Source organism: Emydura macquarii, unplaced genomic scaffold (genome assembly GCF_026122565.2).
Source record: "Emydura macquarii macquarii isolate MOO-44397 ecotype Brisbane River unplaced genomic scaffold, CSIRO-AGI_Emac_v2 contig_629, whole genome shotgun sequence".
NCBI classification, from domain to species: Eukaryota; Metazoa; Chordata; order Testudines; family Chelidae; genus Emydura; species Emydura macquarii.
The window spans coordinates 7,846,429-7,862,870 of record NW_027130766.1 but is presented as its reverse complement, the minus strand read 5'-3'; the positions used below and the strand labels follow the sequence as shown (position 1 = coordinate 7,862,870).

At 59.9% G+C, this 16,442-nt stretch overlaps 2 protein-coding genes across 3 annotated transcripts in view; both read right to left on the bottom strand.

Annotated features, from left to right (window-relative positions):
• Window positions 1-1,811, bottom strand: part of RARA (retinoic acid receptor alpha) — a 60,039-nt gene extending 58,228 nt beyond the window's left edge. The window contains exon 1 of the mRNA XM_067541260.1: window positions 1,590-1,811. The gene's annotated coding sequence lies outside the window, so the exon portion shown is untranslated. The remainder of the gene's footprint in view (window positions 1-1,589) is intronic.
• Window positions 1,812-5,808: 3,997 nt separating this feature from the next.
• On the bottom strand, window positions 5,809-16,042 carry CDC6 (cell division cycle 6). 2 transcript variants are annotated; one of them, XM_067541257.1, is made up of 12 exons: window positions 15,967-16,042; window positions 15,338-15,535; window positions 14,053-14,310; window positions 13,763-13,962; window positions 12,629-12,804; window positions 12,077-12,183; window positions 11,560-11,699; window positions 10,823-10,923; window positions 9,358-9,422; window positions 8,198-8,412; window positions 7,567-7,707; window positions 5,809-7,032 (listed from the first exon to the last, which is right to left on the bottom strand). In XM_067541257.1, exons 2-12 carry the CDS (start codon window positions 15,516-15,518, stop codon window positions 6,943-6,945), a joined length of 1,674 nt encoding a protein of 557 aa, XP_067397358.1. In that variant the 5' UTR covers window positions 15,519-15,535; window positions 15,967-16,042; the 3' UTR covers window positions 5,809-6,942. The 2 variants fall into 2 exon arrangements, with proteins under 2 accessions (XP_067397358.1, XP_067397359.1); XM_067541258.1 differs by having other exon boundaries at window positions 8,198-8,376.
• Window positions 16,043-16,442: the final 400 nt, after the last annotated feature.

The following is a 16,442-nucleotide window of genomic DNA, read 5'->3' as shown; positions in this document are numbered from 1 at the left end:
CCCCCATTTATACAGCCCAGCAGGGCTAGATTCACACGCACTCCACGCTCCCTCCCACGGCTCGGACACACACACGACGGCAGACGGCTGCCTGGCCTGGCAGAAACCGTCGTGGCGCCCGCTGGGAAAGCCATGAAACACGAGGGGCACTGCCAGGGCCCCAGCGACCTCTGCAGGGGCGTGGGTCTGGCCTTGCAGCTGGTTGTGCCACCAGGCCGGGTTTCCCTCCTCCCCAGGCCGTGGGGGCAGCGGGATCCCAGCCGGTCCCGCCTGCCCCTTATCCCCGAGCCCAGCACTGAGCACAACAGCCGTGCAGCCAGAAAACAAAGCCGGCGAAGCCTCCCTTCCCTGGCCAGGCGTCCTGCTGCTCTAACCACAGGCCAGCGCCCGCATTTCTGGCCTGCTGGCCCCAGAGCGTGTGCTAACAGACCCCGAAAACCGGCCCAGTCCGTGTCTAACCCGAGCCCTCAGCCCATGCCTGGCCGGCTCTTACACCCCAGCCTTCGCCTGCACTTGAGACTAGCGAGGTCCCATGCCTCGGGCCCCATCCCGCAAGGCCTGGGTGGCCTGCTAAGGGCTAGGGGCCCCCGGCCTGAACAGAGCCGCTCCCCGCTATACGCCGGGTCTGCGCGTGCATCGCCACGGACAGGATCGGGGCCTTCCTGGCACGCAAACACGGGCCTTTTCTCGCAGACACTGGCCGTTTTGATCTTTGGTTGCTCCAAAAACCTGTTTGGGCTTTTCTGAATGAATGGAAACAATTGGATCCTCCCCCCCCCCCGCCCCCGCAAATGCAGAACTTGCCCCCTCCCATTTCAAGCCTTCCGGATTGTGCGGCTCTCTCACACAGCCCAGCCTGAAATGCAGCCACCTCTGGGGTGGAGCCTGCAGGCGGGTTCCAGCAACTGCGCTGCAAGGGGGCAGGGAGCCGCACCCGAACAGACGTGGGCGAAGGGGCTCAGGCGAGGAAGGGCCGCGGTGCGGGCGGCGGCGGGGGAGGCTGGGATAACCCCCCGGGCTGGCTCTGAAAATGTCTGCGCCTTTCACGTCTCCTCCCCAGCCGGGCCAGCCGGGCAAACGCGCAGCCTGCAAGCGGCCGGGCCCCGCACCCGGGCCGGGCTGTCAGCTCGCGGCGGGGCCGAGTGTCGGTGCCCGGGGGGGTGTCGCAGCCGGAGCTATTTTCAGAGGGGCGCAGCAAACACGAGTTGGAGCCCCGGGATCAGCCGGTGCCGGCGCAGGCCGGGGAGGCGGCCGGGCCTGCCCAGAAAGTTTGCCCCAGCTCCCAGCCCGGCGCGGGCACAAACCCGGCACAGCCCGGCCCCACGGAGCCCCGGCCCCGGCCCCCCCGACCCGCGCAGCAGCGCGCAGCGCAAGCCCGTTGCGCCCCGGACTGCCCCGACTCAGTTTGCAAAGCGGGGGGGGGGGGGGTTTGCAGCCCAGCCCCCCCCAGCCGGGCCAAGCGCAGCCCCCGCGGGCGGGGCCAGGAGAAAAGCCCCCAGGCCCCCCCAACTTTCTGGCGCCCCGAGGAGCAGCTGCCAGCCGAGGGGACGCGCAGCTTGCGGGGGGGCCCCGGGGGGGGCGGCTCTTACCTGGCCGCGCGCGGATCCGGCGGCACAGCCCGGCCCGGGCCGGGGAAGCCCCTCGCAAAGCAGCCGCCGGAGTCCCCGGGGCCGCTCCGTGTTTGCACCGTCCGCAGCCGCAAAGGGAGCGCGGCTGCCCCGGGTCCTAGCGCCCGCCCGCTCCCGCGCCAAGGCCCCGCTGCTCGCCCAGGGGCTGGGGCCGGTGGCGCTGGCAGAGAAGGGGGCAGAGCCCCCCCCCCCACACACACCAGCTCACCCCAGCAGGGGCTCAGAGGTGGCCTTGGCCCCCCAGGCTCGGGGCTGGGTGGGAGTCGGGTGCCCTGGGCCCTGCTTTCAGGTTAAGGACGTGCAAACCCCCAAACCACCCCCTCTCTGCCCTGCCCTGCCCCGGGCTCTTCACCAGGCCCTGGCCAGCTCCCTGCGCTGGCAGCCCCTTGCCTGGACCTCGGGGCTCCCCAGCCCGGGGGCTGGAGTGAAAAAAGGAAACAAGCTCCAGGGACTGGGAGTTTCCCTGAAATGCCCCTGCTCAGACCCAGCCCCTGGCTGGCCGCGCCCAGACTCCGGCGCAAGGCGTTTGGGTGGTGGCTGGGCTGCAGAGGAAGGGACTTGCCCCGGCCCCTGCGCTCCCTCCCGCCTCGCTGCAGGTCGTGAATGTGCAGGACCGTTGCCCACCCCTGTGTCTCTGTCGCTGGTGCCCTGAACCCCCCCGCGCTGCTGTCTAGAGTCGCACTCTCCTTCTCCGGCCCGGCCCTGACAGTCACACTAGCCTGTTGTAATGGCAGAGCGCCGTCTGGGGCAGCATCCCCGTGGGTGGGGCACAGCAGGGCTAGGAGCTGCTGGAAACAAAGGCCTCGCTGGGGGGCAGGGAGGTGGGGTGCAGAGGAGCCAGAGCAGAGATGATCATTCACTCTCTTGCTCCCTTCTTTGCCCAAAGTGCACTGCAGACGATGGCACGGCTCCTACAAACTGCTCCAGGTGGCTAGATCCTGGTACCCAGGCCCCGGGGCTCAGCCATGCAGGGGTCCAGCCCCACAGAGCGATCGGGGCCTGCCTACCTTCAGGAATTACTGGGCCAGCTACTGAACTGCAGCCAGCTCTGGGGTGGAACACAACCCACGTTTAACCACCACACACATCGTATAACTCCAGGGAAGGGGCACGGGCTGCACTGAGCCAAGCTGAACTACATAACACCCTGACTCCTGGGGCTCGCCGCTGACCCCCTGCAGCCGGGACAGGTCGAACCTGTTAACCAGCATCATTAGCAGGATTCCCTCCATCACCCTGCAAGGGGCTTGGGTTTGAGTCCCAGCTGCCATCACATGCCCCATGGAAAGATGGTGCTAATGCAACGCAGCCGCTGTGCTGCCTGGCCCATGCACTCCCTGGCACAGCACTGGAGGGCAGGACGGAGTGCCTGGCCCAGCCCCTGCACGCAGGAAAGACAGATTTTACCTCCCGGCCTCACAGCGGAGGGCGGCAGGGATGAGGGGTGGACGAAGGCTAGAGGAAACAGCCAGGGCCCCTCATTAGAAATCGCTGATGAGGCTGTTGCAGGCTGGGTGGGAAACGGCTGAGAGATCAAAGCCGCCTAGTGTGATTCAGAACCCAATTAGTGCCTTGAAAATAGAACGGGAGCTCCCGTGCCAGGGTGCAGTCAGCTGCTGCGGGAAGCGAGGCCGAGCGCCCTGCAGATGCGCCATGGACTGCGGGAGTCCAGCCCGTGCTCCGCCGCCATCCATTGTCTGGGAGAAAAGGGGCCCCTATGTCTACGCGCCAGGCCACAGCAGAGGGGGTGGTTGGGACTGTGCCCAGCTCGGCGGCCAGACTAGCTGCTCTTCCTCGCCACCCCGCAGCGATCCTATGCCAAAGCCAGCCAGACCTGCCCTGCCTCCACACTGCGCCACTGTGACCATGCGTTGAGCTGCCCAGCAGCTGGCCACTCTCCATTAGCAAGTGGCAGTAGAGGGCCCAGGCCACACAGACAACTCCGATGCTGACTGGCAGAGGGCAGCTGCCCGCTCAGGACAATGGGTTCAAGCAGCCGAGCCCACTTGGCACCCAGGCCCAGCCATGTGAGAGCGGGTGGAGGGGGTCCCTTGGCAGCATGACTAAAGGGCTTTGTCTCCTAGGTCGTTTCAGCCCCACGGAGGGTGCGAGCAACCGTCGAGCCGCCCGGTGCTGGCACCCCCACGACCCGTCACTCCCCACCCCCCCTTCCCCTCAGAGCAGCCACGAGCCCAGCACCCGACAGGCCGGGCAGGGGTCAGGAACCAGCCCCACCTCAGCCCAGCACTGGCCAGCTCTGCTCCTGCTCTTTGCCAGTTACCTGCGACCACCTGATGGAGGCAGCACGAAGAGGCAGCTGCATTTTCTCTCACGTAGGTGTGAGGCCTCGCGCGCAGAGGGGGTGCTGCACTGGCAGGGTACCTGGCTCCCCTCCTGCCTTTGGGGGCAGGTGCAGCTGCCAGGTGCAGGCTGTGTGGGCAAAGTGCTCAGCTCACGCCTTCTATCGGTTTACGATCGGCTAAGTCCTGGCTCGCGGGATTACAGCCTGCGCTGAGAACAGGCCAGGGCTGGGTGAGCTTTAATGTCCAGGCAGAGGATTTGATCCAGGTGCCATCCCTTCCATGAGCACAGCACAGCTGCATGGACAACCCCCCGTCCCCCTTAGCGCCTGCCGCCTGAGTGATGAGCAGCGGTAAGGAGCTATTGCCCTGCCTCATTCCCCAGGGTCCCGCTGGTGCCATTACCGCTGGAGCCTCCTCGACCCTGTGTAGCAACACCCTACACTCCACCCCCGGCCCCCGCCACAGCAGGCGAGGATCCCGAGGGATGCTCAGAGCCCCCTGGGAGGCTTCAGCAGGGGTGGTTAAAAATAGATCAACTTGCAGCCTGGTGCTGGGCGCTGCAGAGGGGGAAGATGGGGGACAGCCGCCCACAAGGCCGTATCTGTGGTGGCTGCTCGGCTCGACCCCGTCTCACATTCAGCATCTTTGTAAATTTGCTACAAGTTGGGCCCCTGCCTGGCACTGGAGGCAGCACGGACGGTAGCTACTGGTGATGCAGAAACAACTGTCTCGCGCAAGGTCTCAGCAGCAGTAAAATGCAATTTAAATCAAGGCTCCCATCTGTTCTCAATCCTGCTCGGCTCCTGGTTCCCATTAGGCCATGGCTCATCTTCACCAGCAGCGCTTTAACTCATCAACCCCTGGCGCTTTCCACGCTGGGGGGCTGAGAGGGGGCACAGCTCCCAGCAGACAAAATAGCCGTCCACTCCCCCCACTTCCTTACATGTTCATAGCAGGAACGGGGGTAGAGCAGAGCAAGGGGAGGGGGCATCTGCATTTGCTCTGCAGCTGGGCAGCCTGGTGCAGGTCACCTCCCCTCTCCTGTTCGTCTGTAGCTTGGCTCCACCATGCCTTAGCTCCCATGGGCATGGCCAAGGCTACAGGACTAGACTAGGGAGCAGATCCACAAACTCTGTGTAGCACAGGGCCAAGATGGGTTCCAGGAGCCCAGGCTGCTTGGCAACCCCGCCCCTCCCCCTCCATTTAAACAACCAGTGGGAACGAGCTAGTGTCCACTGATTACACCACATGCGGCCCTGGCTGTGCAGAGTGGCAGGGACTTGCATCTCCCTACAGTACGTGTAGAGAAGCAGAGCACCCCTCGGCTAGCACCGGGGCTCCAGCCAAGCTTAGTATCAGTCTTTCATGCCCCCTGCACGCCGCCAAGGAAGGCGCAAGCCAAGGGCAGAGCCGCCCTAGCAGGTACGCTGCGAGTTTACAGCAAAGCTTGTATTTTTTTTTTAAACAGGAGCTGCAGAAACTGTGTCTTCTCAGCGCTGGAGGGTAGTTACAAGGGCACCTCTAGCTGTTCCGAGAGCACCACACACCAGCGAGCGGGGACTTTGTTTATAGCTCCTATTTACATAATCGTTTCCCAACCTGTAAACACAGCTGGATGGGTCTGGCCTCACGTGGAGTCTAGCGGGGTCTGCTGTGTCCTGGCACCTGCCTTTCAGAACACGCACTGCTGCAGGAGCGACAGTCTATGCAACGGCAGCTCCAACCTGGGAGATCAGGGCAGAAAGGTTAGGGAGGGACATAATGGGGCATAACAGCCTGAGCAGACCGCATGCCCAACATTGGCTGCACTGCGTGCGCAATCTCTTGCTGTCAGACGAGATTCATTAAAACCCATGACACCGTGTGCAGACGGCATGTCATTTTCAAACCAGAGGCTACTTTTTAATTTAAAAATAGATAGGAGAAGGGGCTGCCCAGAATCCCCGAACGGTTTGGCCTCACACACGCCAGGCAGCTTCCTCAAACTTCACCAACTTCTTCAAAGCATCAGAAGCACCGTTCATTGTGTTACAAGGACGCCCCCTCCTGGGGGAAGCTGGCTGCAAGGCGGATACATCACAACGTTTGAAGTGGGTCACTCCTTAGGGATAAAGGGGGGGAAAGAGGGAAGTCAAATCAAATTAAAAGCCAACGCTGAGTGAGATCAGGACCCTCCGCTGCGCAGAGGAGGCGCAGGCTGGGTGGAGTCATAGGATGGTTGCTGTGTTCGGCTTGAGTGCGCAGGAAAGGGGAGAAGAAACCAGGTCTTTTGGAAGGGGCCTAATGTGATTCTTCGGAACGCCCCAAACAAGGAGGAATAAATGGATCCAGTGTGAACACTAAGATACACACGGCTCTCGGGCTCCACACTAAGGCCTGAGCAAGCCCCAGAGACATTAAGCCTAAGACATTAAGACTAAGAGCGACATCTGCTACGCGGAAATAACCCGACTTCAAAGGAGGCCGGGTTGGGAGTGCAGCGCCTGCCATCTCATTTCCTCCTGCAGCCTCTCGCGCTGCTAATGGTTTCGTTTCTCCGATCAGCCTCTTGCTGCCTTAGCTCCATCCCTTTGATCTCCAGCTGTTCAAAAAAGGCAACTTGACGGCCTACGTGCAGGTTGTGGGGAACGGATGTCAGGACAGCCAGCAAACATCCTGGATCCAGGAGGGAGATGCAGCCCTGCAAGGGGCTCCGGGTAGGGCCTGCAGCCATTCGCAGACAGTTGTAATCCTCCACAAGCAGAGTCAGGTTGGCTTTGTCTCACAAGCAGGGCATTAGCCACCTCTGCCAGTGGCATATTTAAAAACAAGCGTACAATTAAAAAAAACAAGGCAGCTTCATAATGAGATGCCGAGAGACAGGGGCAAAGTCAAATCCATCCTTTTAAACGCTCCACTCAGCGCAACCTTCAGCGAAGGTTGTACCGTGGCCAGTGGAGCACGTGAGGTTATTTGTCTAGGATACAGAGACAGCCATGTCTCTTTGAAAGGAGGCATCTGGGTAGAGGAGTCTAGTGCAGCCCCCCTGCCAAAATGTTTCCAACCAAGACGCCGTCCTTAAGGGCATGTTCCACATCCTTCTCCTCTATCTTCAGGGAAACCTGGAGGAGAGACACGGCTCCTTACTACTCAGACCTGCCAGGGCCAGTGGTACCCAACAAGCATGCCTGGGCTACTCAAACCCTGACCCACTGTGACAGGGTCCATTGGAGCAGCAGCATGGACATAGGAACTGCTCCCATGCAGCCAACCAATGAGAACCTGCTAGCCGGCCACTCCAGCTCACACCCCAGCCCACCTAGCCGCCCACCTGCAGAGCAAAGCTCTGGTGCTTTTCGCCCACAGCCTGCCTCGAAGGGTGGCCAGATTCAGATCTGTCCCCACGACAGAGCCCCTGGGGTTGGAGCCCTTTTAGTCCTGGAGCCAGCACGGGAGGAGAGTGACAAGGTCAGGGCAGCCCCACTGCTATCCGCGCCCCCTCAGGGTTCTCCTTGACCTTGCTGGCTAACCCCGCATTTTCCAGAGCTCTCCTCCCCTCGCCTTCCAGACCTGCATGTCACAGCCACTCCCGCTTCTGCAGCGGCTCCCTTTGGAGCCTGTCCACGGGGAGAAAACAGCACGGTTTGTGCAGGTACCTTTGTAAGTCTGGCTTCCTTGGCTTTCTTCAGTCCCAGGATGCCCCTGGATTCCAAGAGGGCGGCGAGGGAGAGGCATTCAGACTGCGCTATGGCTGCCATCTGCTGCCGCCGGCAGACTCTGCTGTAGGCTTCGTGTAACTGAGAGGAGAGGGAGCATTCGTTACCCACAGCCAGGATGACACACAGGTACTGGCAGGCCTCCAGCTCCCACCGCCCAGCTAACCTATCTCCAGGCGTGGCTGGACCCAGTCCCCCTCCAGCGTGCATTGTGTCAGCGCTGCTCTGAGCCCCTGCCTGGGGGTTCCGACCCAAATGGGGCTCGCAAGAGCGGAGGCTGCTGGCCAGACACCCAGCTCTGAAGGCAGCAGTGCAAAGACAGGGTGGCATGGCATGGGGGGAGCTCGTCACAGCCTGAAATATTTTCCAAGGGGGTCCCAGCAAAAAAACTATGAGAACCCCTGTGCTAGAGCAAGACAGACTGCCCCCCTCCACACCCCCTGCAGGCTCCTGGGTGGGCCAGCGAGGTGGGAAATACTGTCCTTCCCCAGGGATTTGCAGCCCCCTCACTAGGGTGGAGCACGAAGTAGAGAGCTGGGCTTCTGCTGCAGGCTCGTCTGGCCTGACTCACCTTCCCCAGCGTCACCTCCTTGGCTTTCAGCTGCCTGGCAAGGAGCAGCAGGGAGCAGACCAAGATCTTCTGCTGCAGGGGGAAGGAGTCACTGGCTTTATCACCTCCTAGGGCCATTCTGTCGCCATACACGTCTGAGATCACCCGGGATATGTGGGGGAGCCCAACTCTCCTAGGAACTGGGGAGACCAAGGCAGATGCAGTGGGCGATTTACCTATAGACCAGATGATGCTGAGTCAGAGGAGTTGGGGTTTGATCAATAGGGAAGGAATACGACACTAGGGACAGCAAGCAGGTCGGGGCAGAACATGCAGCATATTGGCTACTGGCGAAAGGCAACCCCAGCAAGAATTCTGAGTTGTCAGAAGCCGCGGGTTTGAGGGACTGTAACCATCCCTCTCTCCCCCTTGTCCTGTTGGGAACCCAAATCCTGCAACCCTTGGCCAGTGCGTGGGAACCAGGAAGTGAAACTGATCTGTCTAGTCGCTGTCAGGACAGTGCAGGGCAAAACGCCAGCAGCATAAAGTGGTGCAAAGAAAAGCAGATTTTTAAAGCTAACTTCACCTTAATATAGTCTGAAGCACCGAGAGTAGAGGGAGAGAACACCATGTCATATAGATCGACATGGCTCAACAATTGACAAGGACCCAAGAGTGGGGGGATGTTTTAGCCACTCCTCAGAGCAGCACATCCTGCATGCAGCAGCCGAGAATCCAAGGTGAAGGGCTGAAGTCCCTTGGAACACAGGCTGAGGGACAGGGCAGTGTCAATGTCCCCCCCACACACACAATACCTATATGCAGCTTGCACTTGGAAAGGCTCCACTGCCACTCTCCCAAGCTGATCTCCAGCCCACGCCATCCCCCCTTTTGCGAGCTGCTATTTCACACCAACACTTAAGTGCTTGCATTCTAGTTAAAGCCAGCCCCAGAGACAGAGCAGGTGTGACCTTCACATCCAGGGCTCCTGCTTCCAGAGAGCTGGAAGGAAAGCTCCTTGCGTGCCAGGCATTTGTGCAATCTCTGGGGGAGCTCCATTCCAGTAATGTGCAAAACACGCCACTGGCAAGGAAGGCTACAATTAAGGTCGAGGAGACTGACAGAAAAATAAAAGCCGAGAGTGCAGAGCTTCCTGACTCAGGCTGGCGGCAGCTACTCACAGCCAGGCAGCGGTTTGAGGACAGTCTGGCTTCTCAGATCCAACTCCACAATCTCAATGGCACGCCTAGGACACAGATTTATGCAAGTGACTTTAGACTGGGCCTCTGGGGCTTTGACAAACCCTAAAACGCCCCAGACCTGCCACCAGCGCCTTTGCCTCTCCGCAGCAAAACAGAGCAGCTTGGAACAGCAACGGTTTGCGTGCACTCACATCAAGTCCTTATCCCCAGCGCACCCCACGCAGGCACCCCACCCCCCGAACACCTCATTAAAGAGCGTTCCCCTAACAATGAGGCATCCATTCATCTCCAAGCAGGGATGCTCGCTGCTAGCTGCAGCCCGGCTCAGGCCGCTGTGGGACTGCTGCACCCTCCCCTTTGGTGTACAGTCAGCTGTGATCACTTTTTAGGCACCAGTTCCCCCAGGAGGCTGGACCCAAACTCCTGAGCACGGGCGGTGTCACAGTCAAGAAGTAACAAGCCTTGCACGCAGGGAGAGCAGCTAAACCAGCAGGAATGGCGAAGTCGTGGGACACAAACAGCAGCGCACAGTCATTAAAGGGAGCTCATTGTCATCTCTAAACACAGCCCTAACAAGACCAAGTCCTCCAGTTGCTGCAGGGTCAGGGACGGTCGGAGGTTGGGAGCCAAGGAGACATTTGATTTTAAGAAGTGGCCACGACAGGGAGCAAAAGACCCACAGCGTGCCTAGCAAGACGGCGTGGTGTTTGGGTGGCCAGCAGAGCAGAGGGAGGTTCAGACCTGGGCTGGGGGAGCAACCTGACTTTTCCAGCATTCATGAGATGGTTCTAGTCATAGTTTGTCTAGTCCCCCACACCCCAAATTCTGGGCCCAGGCCAACATCCCTCTAAATATAGCTGTTCCCTCCACCTCATCTGCTATTGGGCCAGCCCCATGTCTGCCACACTCCCAGATCAGGATGGCCTCATGCCAGTGGGGAAGCTCCAGCCAACAGACTAGTCCAGCAAGTACCCTTTGGCGTGGGCTTTTCTGGCATCCCACTGCAGCAGAGATGTGCCCCAGCACAGGAAGTGTCCCCAGGGGGGTAGGAAAGCTGTGCCCATAACGGAACTGGGGCAGGAAGACAGCCCCAGAAAGGAAGAACGGAGAGAAAAAAATTCTGAAAGAAAAACTGGTTCAGCTTCATAAAGAAACCTGCTTGAGAGCTGCTAATGGGGCCTTCTGCAATACAAATGTAATTAACCAATCTCTAAGCACAGCGGGGAGAGCTGGCAGCAGCCCGTTTTCTCACCCTCCATAGGTAATGGACTGCGAACATCTCAGACATTAACACGGTCAGGAGGCAGCGCTCCCGCAGTGACGCAAGCCCTCATTTCCCTGCCAGGAAGCAGCGGCATAATGGGGCCTTAAGTCACGTTCCCTCAAACAACACTGGGTAAGGAGCCTGCCTTTGGAGGTGGCAGGGCAAGGAGGCGGCATTTACCTGCAGACGTCCAGCGCCTTGCGAGCATCTCCCGAAACGGCAGAGACTTTCCGGGCACAAAACTGGACGGCAGCGCTGTCCAGGACCTCACTGCCAGACACCTGCCGAGAAGACGGAGCACAGGGCACTTATGGAGAGGTCGCCACTGTGGACGCCTCAGAGGGTCCAATACGGTTGATAGAAAATAGCCCATCTGGTTGGCTGCACGTGGATTGTCTCCCATGCACCCCACAGCAGCTGGGAAGTTCTCCCACTTGTGTTGGGGAGACAGAGCAAGTAACTCGCGGCAGCATGGCTAAGATCTCACCTCCCCCCCCCCCCAGAGTCTGTCTGAGAGGAGCCAAGGATGCCACTGAGAATGGGATTCCCGCAGCGCGGACTCTTCCCTCCAAGGCAAGGGTGTCACCAAAACAGGAGAGGAGCCAGTGCCTGGGTTAGGCTTTGGCCTATGCCACTGACTGGCCTGCTTGTGGAATGTCACCACTGCCAGCAGCTCAGTGGGGAGCAGCAGGGTTGAGACAGAACAATCTCCCGTAAAAGCCAGCACCGCAGAAGAGTGGTTTGCAACATCAGCCAGCTGCAACTACAAAGTTTCTTCAAGACAGCACCAGAAAGATGCTCACGTGGTTCCAGATCTCTGCGAAGGCTGGTTCACAGAGGCCTATGAAGGCCTATGAAGGCTCAGGAGTCCCCAGAGAAGGGGATGACCCCATGTAGACTTGGCTCCTGATTCTCACCTGCCTCAGCCGCTCCTGCAGGATGGAGGTAATCTGCTCCTTCGTGTAAGGCGGGAAGTTTAGCAGCTGGGGTTTGCACTTCGGCCGGGCCTGTAGCCTGGTGAGGATCCGGTCCGTGAGGTCCAGGGTGTTGGCCACTCCTGAAAAGCCATTGAAATTATTGAGATTGACAAGCTACCGAGAGGAGCCTGGGCTAACAAGGAGTGCGGAGACCTTCGAAAGCCCCAGGGTCAGAGAGTCATGCCCGGGGCTGTGCCTCAGGGTGGGGGGCAGAGCATCTGACCATGCAGCCTGTGCTGGGCAATTTTTAAGCCCCCATCAAGTGATCAATTACTGCAGCAAACCTGACTGATCTCTGTTGGCAGAAGCCAGCTTCACAACCCTTCCTGACTTCTCCAAAAGGAATATTGCAGGGCACCTCCTGCAGGAGGGTGGATCTGTACCATCCCCTCAGGCACTTGCACACAGCTTCTGCAGCACCAGGCCAAAGCACTGCCACAGCACCACTGCCACTTACCGATGAGGACGAGCCTGGAGCCAGTGAGCCAGGGCCATTCGAACACTGTGTAGAGCACGTCCTGTCCTCTGCTGTCCAGCTGGTCCATCTCATCTAGCACCAGCATGCTATGCAAAGGGTGGGGAAAAAGCCCAACTCAGCACTGATGCTTTGCCCTGGGGACATGGAAAGTCCCCAGTCCCCTGCGAGGCATGAGAGGCACTCCCCCCTCTGTCCCGGGGAGCACGGTAGAGGCAGGGGGCAAGCTTTCCCTGACAGCCTATGCTGTATTAACAAAACAAGGGCCTCACAAGCACTCCCATCTCCCCCTGACTTCAACTGCAGCTGTAGGTGCTCCGCACCTCTGGAAGAATAAAGCCCTCGGCACCTGGGTGCGGAAAGGCACAGAGCAGCTCCCTCTTCTGACAGTGAAGCAGCTGCAATAACTAGGAGAATCTTGGCTGGGAGCAGAGCTACCACAGGGGCCCAGCCTCTGGCCAAGTGGTAACACAGAGCGGTTCACAACGCTTTGGGAGTGCATCAGAGCAGCGGGCGTCCGGGGCAGGGACTCACGTCATGGGCGTCCCCTCCGCTGTCAGCTGCTTCTCCAGCTTCCGCACCAAGTCTCTCCTCGCGACATTGGATGCCCCCTGCAGGCCCATCTGCTCAGCGATGGCTGGGAACACTGCCTGGGAGCTGCTGAGGGACATGCAGTTCAGGACAATGGTCTTGCTGCCCATGAGCTCGCTCTGGAAAATGGAGAGGTGGAGAGTCACCGATCCCACCCAGGAGCACAGGACACCATGATGCAGCAGACCTAGATGTCGCTAGTCTGTCCAGAGCAGTGACTGGCTAGCAGCCATCTCCCTTTCCCAGCACACCAGCCCCTCCCCTGAACCCCTGCGTTATCCCAGCAAATTCATGCCTCACACCCTCTCTTTCAAGGTGTTGCATCTGTCTCCATCACTCTTCCTTAAGCCCCTGGGTCTCAGGCCTGGTCTACACTTAACACTTAGGCTATGTACACACTACACTAACTCAGGATAAGTTACGTCACTCGGGGGTGTGAAAAAGCCACACCCAAATGACTTAAGTTACACTTACCTAAGCACTGGTGTAGACAGCGCTATGTTGGTGGGAGACTTTCTCCCGCCGCTCTCTGGAGCTGGAGTAATTACGCTGACAGGAGAGCTCAGGGGAGCCCCCTCTCTCCAGTTAGCCCCCTCCACATGCACTGCATTTAACTGCTCATACCAGACTAAGCACCACAGACAGGGACCATGGTAAGCATTTGTCGATTGCTCTGCACATACATGGAGCTACAACACACACAAACTGCACTGCAGTAATCGGAGGTGCTAATGCTGACTGGGGATGGCAGATCAAACCAAACATGAAGCGTTAAGGTCAAAGTGTTTGAGCTGTGATGAGCCAGAAGACCAGTCTTAAGGAGGGGCTTGAGAAGCAAGGTCACCCCACTGTTCGCTCCCTTCTGTGTGCTCCAAATCCTCTGTGTGATGTGCCTCAAGCTTCCCAGAAAAATTCCATCCCCATGTAAGATCACGCAAGAGAGATTTCACCCAAAGACAGGGGGGTACACTGGGCTTATAGCAGGTAGGCATATTCCTGCTCTAGCTACAGCAGAGATGCTGGCATCCACAACTGAGCATTTGAGACATGTGTCTGAATTTCCAAGCACAGCCAAACCTTGAAGTCTTGCAGGATTCTGCTCAGACAGGCAGTTTTCCCAGTGCCAGGAGCACCGGAGATGTAAAGACTGCCGGGTTTCTCCTCACAGACGTGCTCTTTCAAGAACCGCCAGAGGGCGTCTGTCTCCTTCTCCCTAGCATGAAGCCGGTCAGGGACACCGGTGTGCAGGACGCTCTTTGCCTGCTGGTAACAAGTGCCTATACCAGAGAGAGAGAGAGAGACAGACACACATCAGCGAGGAGCTGCTCTGGGACCTGTTCTCCACCACCCACTGCACCAACACCTACCTTCCTGCTTGAACAGCTGGATGCACACGGGTTTCTTGTTGAGACGAGAGCGCTCGGAGCCTCCTGGGGTCTCCTGCCGCTTGCGGAGCGGGGACAGCACCAAGTCATTCCTCTTGCCAGGAGACTCGGTCGTTGGCTGCTCAGTGAAGAACAAACGTCGTCCCTGGCAAGAGGCAGATGGGAGCTCATTCTCCTTCTTGCTCTGCTTCGTCGGGGAGCAGGGCAGGGAGTGGGGGACGTTGCACAGGTTGTCATCGCCTGCAGGAGAGAGACGGGCTGAGTTCAATAAGTAGCAGCAACCAACTGAGAGGGAAATGGCTGGAGGAAGGTCTCACAGCTGGTGCCTTGCCAAGGGACCAACTTACATTGTAGGGTCAGGGCACGCTCTGGAAGCCAGTCTAGGAGATCAACACCAAGGAGGAGTTTAGAATGGGTCTCAGGCGTGGTAACTACAACTAATGGGCTGAAGGGAAAAATTAGCCCCAATATTAGCAAAAGCTCCCTGAGACAGGCCTACCCAGCTGTGGGCCAGCCTCCCAGGGGAGCAGGTTCATCTGTTGCTTGGGATCCTTCATACCAGGCTGGGTAAGACAATAAAACAATCCTGACACCTCTCAGAATCTTTGGTCCAGGCAGCCCAGAGACCTGAAGCAGCACTATGTGAGTTACACTCAGCTCCCAACTGACAGGCTCTGAGGGATTGGAGGTTTTGGGAATGAAAGTTTTACTGATGTGATGATGCAAGTTGGGAGTGTGATATTTTACTGGCATTTTTACACAGGACTAGCTCCTGCGTGGACACAGCCATACCAGTGTAAAGGCGCCTTCTACCAGTAAAACTACATCCACATCCGGAGGCTTTCACCACGCCGACTACACTGGTGTAATTAAAGGAGCAAAACTTTGTAACGTTGACAAGCCCGTGGATGCTGGACCCGAGGAGATGCAACGTCACTATCTGAAGAGAACCGGACCCGGCTCAGCGGCTGGGTGCTTGCCACCCCTACCCTGAGGATTGGGTGGGTGACTAGGCAGGCAGTTATTTGCTACCCAAGAAACAAGGCCTGGCTCTCTGGCATTTGGCAACCACAATGCCTTGTTTTCTCAGGTGAACGAAGCAGCACTTGGCCCTGAAGGAAGGCCTGCTGTCTGCTGGGGACGCTCTGGTAACGCCCATGGGAACCGCGCGCTCCACGTGTGGGGCCAGGAGCAGGCTCCCCTGCACCCCCTTAGGGCTCTCTCCTCACAAGAGGGGGGGCAGGAGAACTCCCGGGCAGCACCTCACCTAGGCGCTTGCGGGGGCTCAAGGGCAGGACCTTCTCCCGGGGCGAGAGCGGCAGGAGGGTCACCCCAGGGGGGTTTGACGGGGCATCTCCGCAGCCCCCCGGGGCTTTGCCAGGCGTCCGGGGTTGTTTCCTCCGGGGGAAGTTAATGGTGGCCTGGGTCTGGGATCTGGTGCTGGGCATGGCTGCCCCACGGGTACCTGGGGAGGGACAAAGAAGGGGCAGGAGGGAGTCAGGTGAAGAGACCCCCGGCCCCAGAGGCACCCGGCCCGGGCGGGGCCGGCCCCGCAGCTGGACCAGGGGCTGCACGTCCCCGCCCCCACCCCGCCCTGACCGGCCGCGCAGGGACTGACCGCCCCCCCCTCCCGGCCTCCAGCCCGAGAACCCCGGAGCCAGATGGGGGAACTCCCCGCACCCCACCCCGGCTGTAACACCCCCCCCCCGCGCAGCAGCTGTTGGGGAGCCGGGGGGGGAGGGGCCCAGTTGGCTGGAGCCAGGAGACTCGGCCAAGAACCACAGCCGCGTGAACACCACTACCCCCCCCCCACGCCCAGCACGGCGCCCCTCCCCCCGCTTCTTACCCCCCCGCCCCGCGCCCCACACCCGCTCCTCGCCCCCCGCCCCCACTCACGCGCTTGCTCGCGCCGCGCTCTCCTCAGGCTCAGCCGGGCTCGGGCTCGGGCTCTCCCCGCTCGCAGCCGCTTCCCGCCACCCGCCCGAACGAGCCCCGCCCACCCGTCCCATTGGCTCCTCCGCCCGCCGCCTCCGCCAACCGCGCGGCTCCCCGCCAAGCCGGGGTCCCGCGGCCCGAGCGGCCAATCAGCGCGCAGGCAGGGCGGCGACTCCCGCCCCCTGAGGCTCCCCGCAGAGAACCACGACTCCCAGCAGCCCGCGCGGCAGGGCCGGGGCCGCGTCGCGCCGGTGGTGCATGCCGGGAGAGAGAGAGAGTCCCCTTCTGCACCTGCGCAGCTGGCGCGGTTGTACCCGGAGGGGGCGGGGCAAGAGGTCGCACGTGTGAACCGTGGGGATGGGACACCTCACACGTGGGGAGAGGGGGGGCAGTTGTGTATTAAGACAAAGCCCCCCCTGGGGGTGGACCAAAACAGT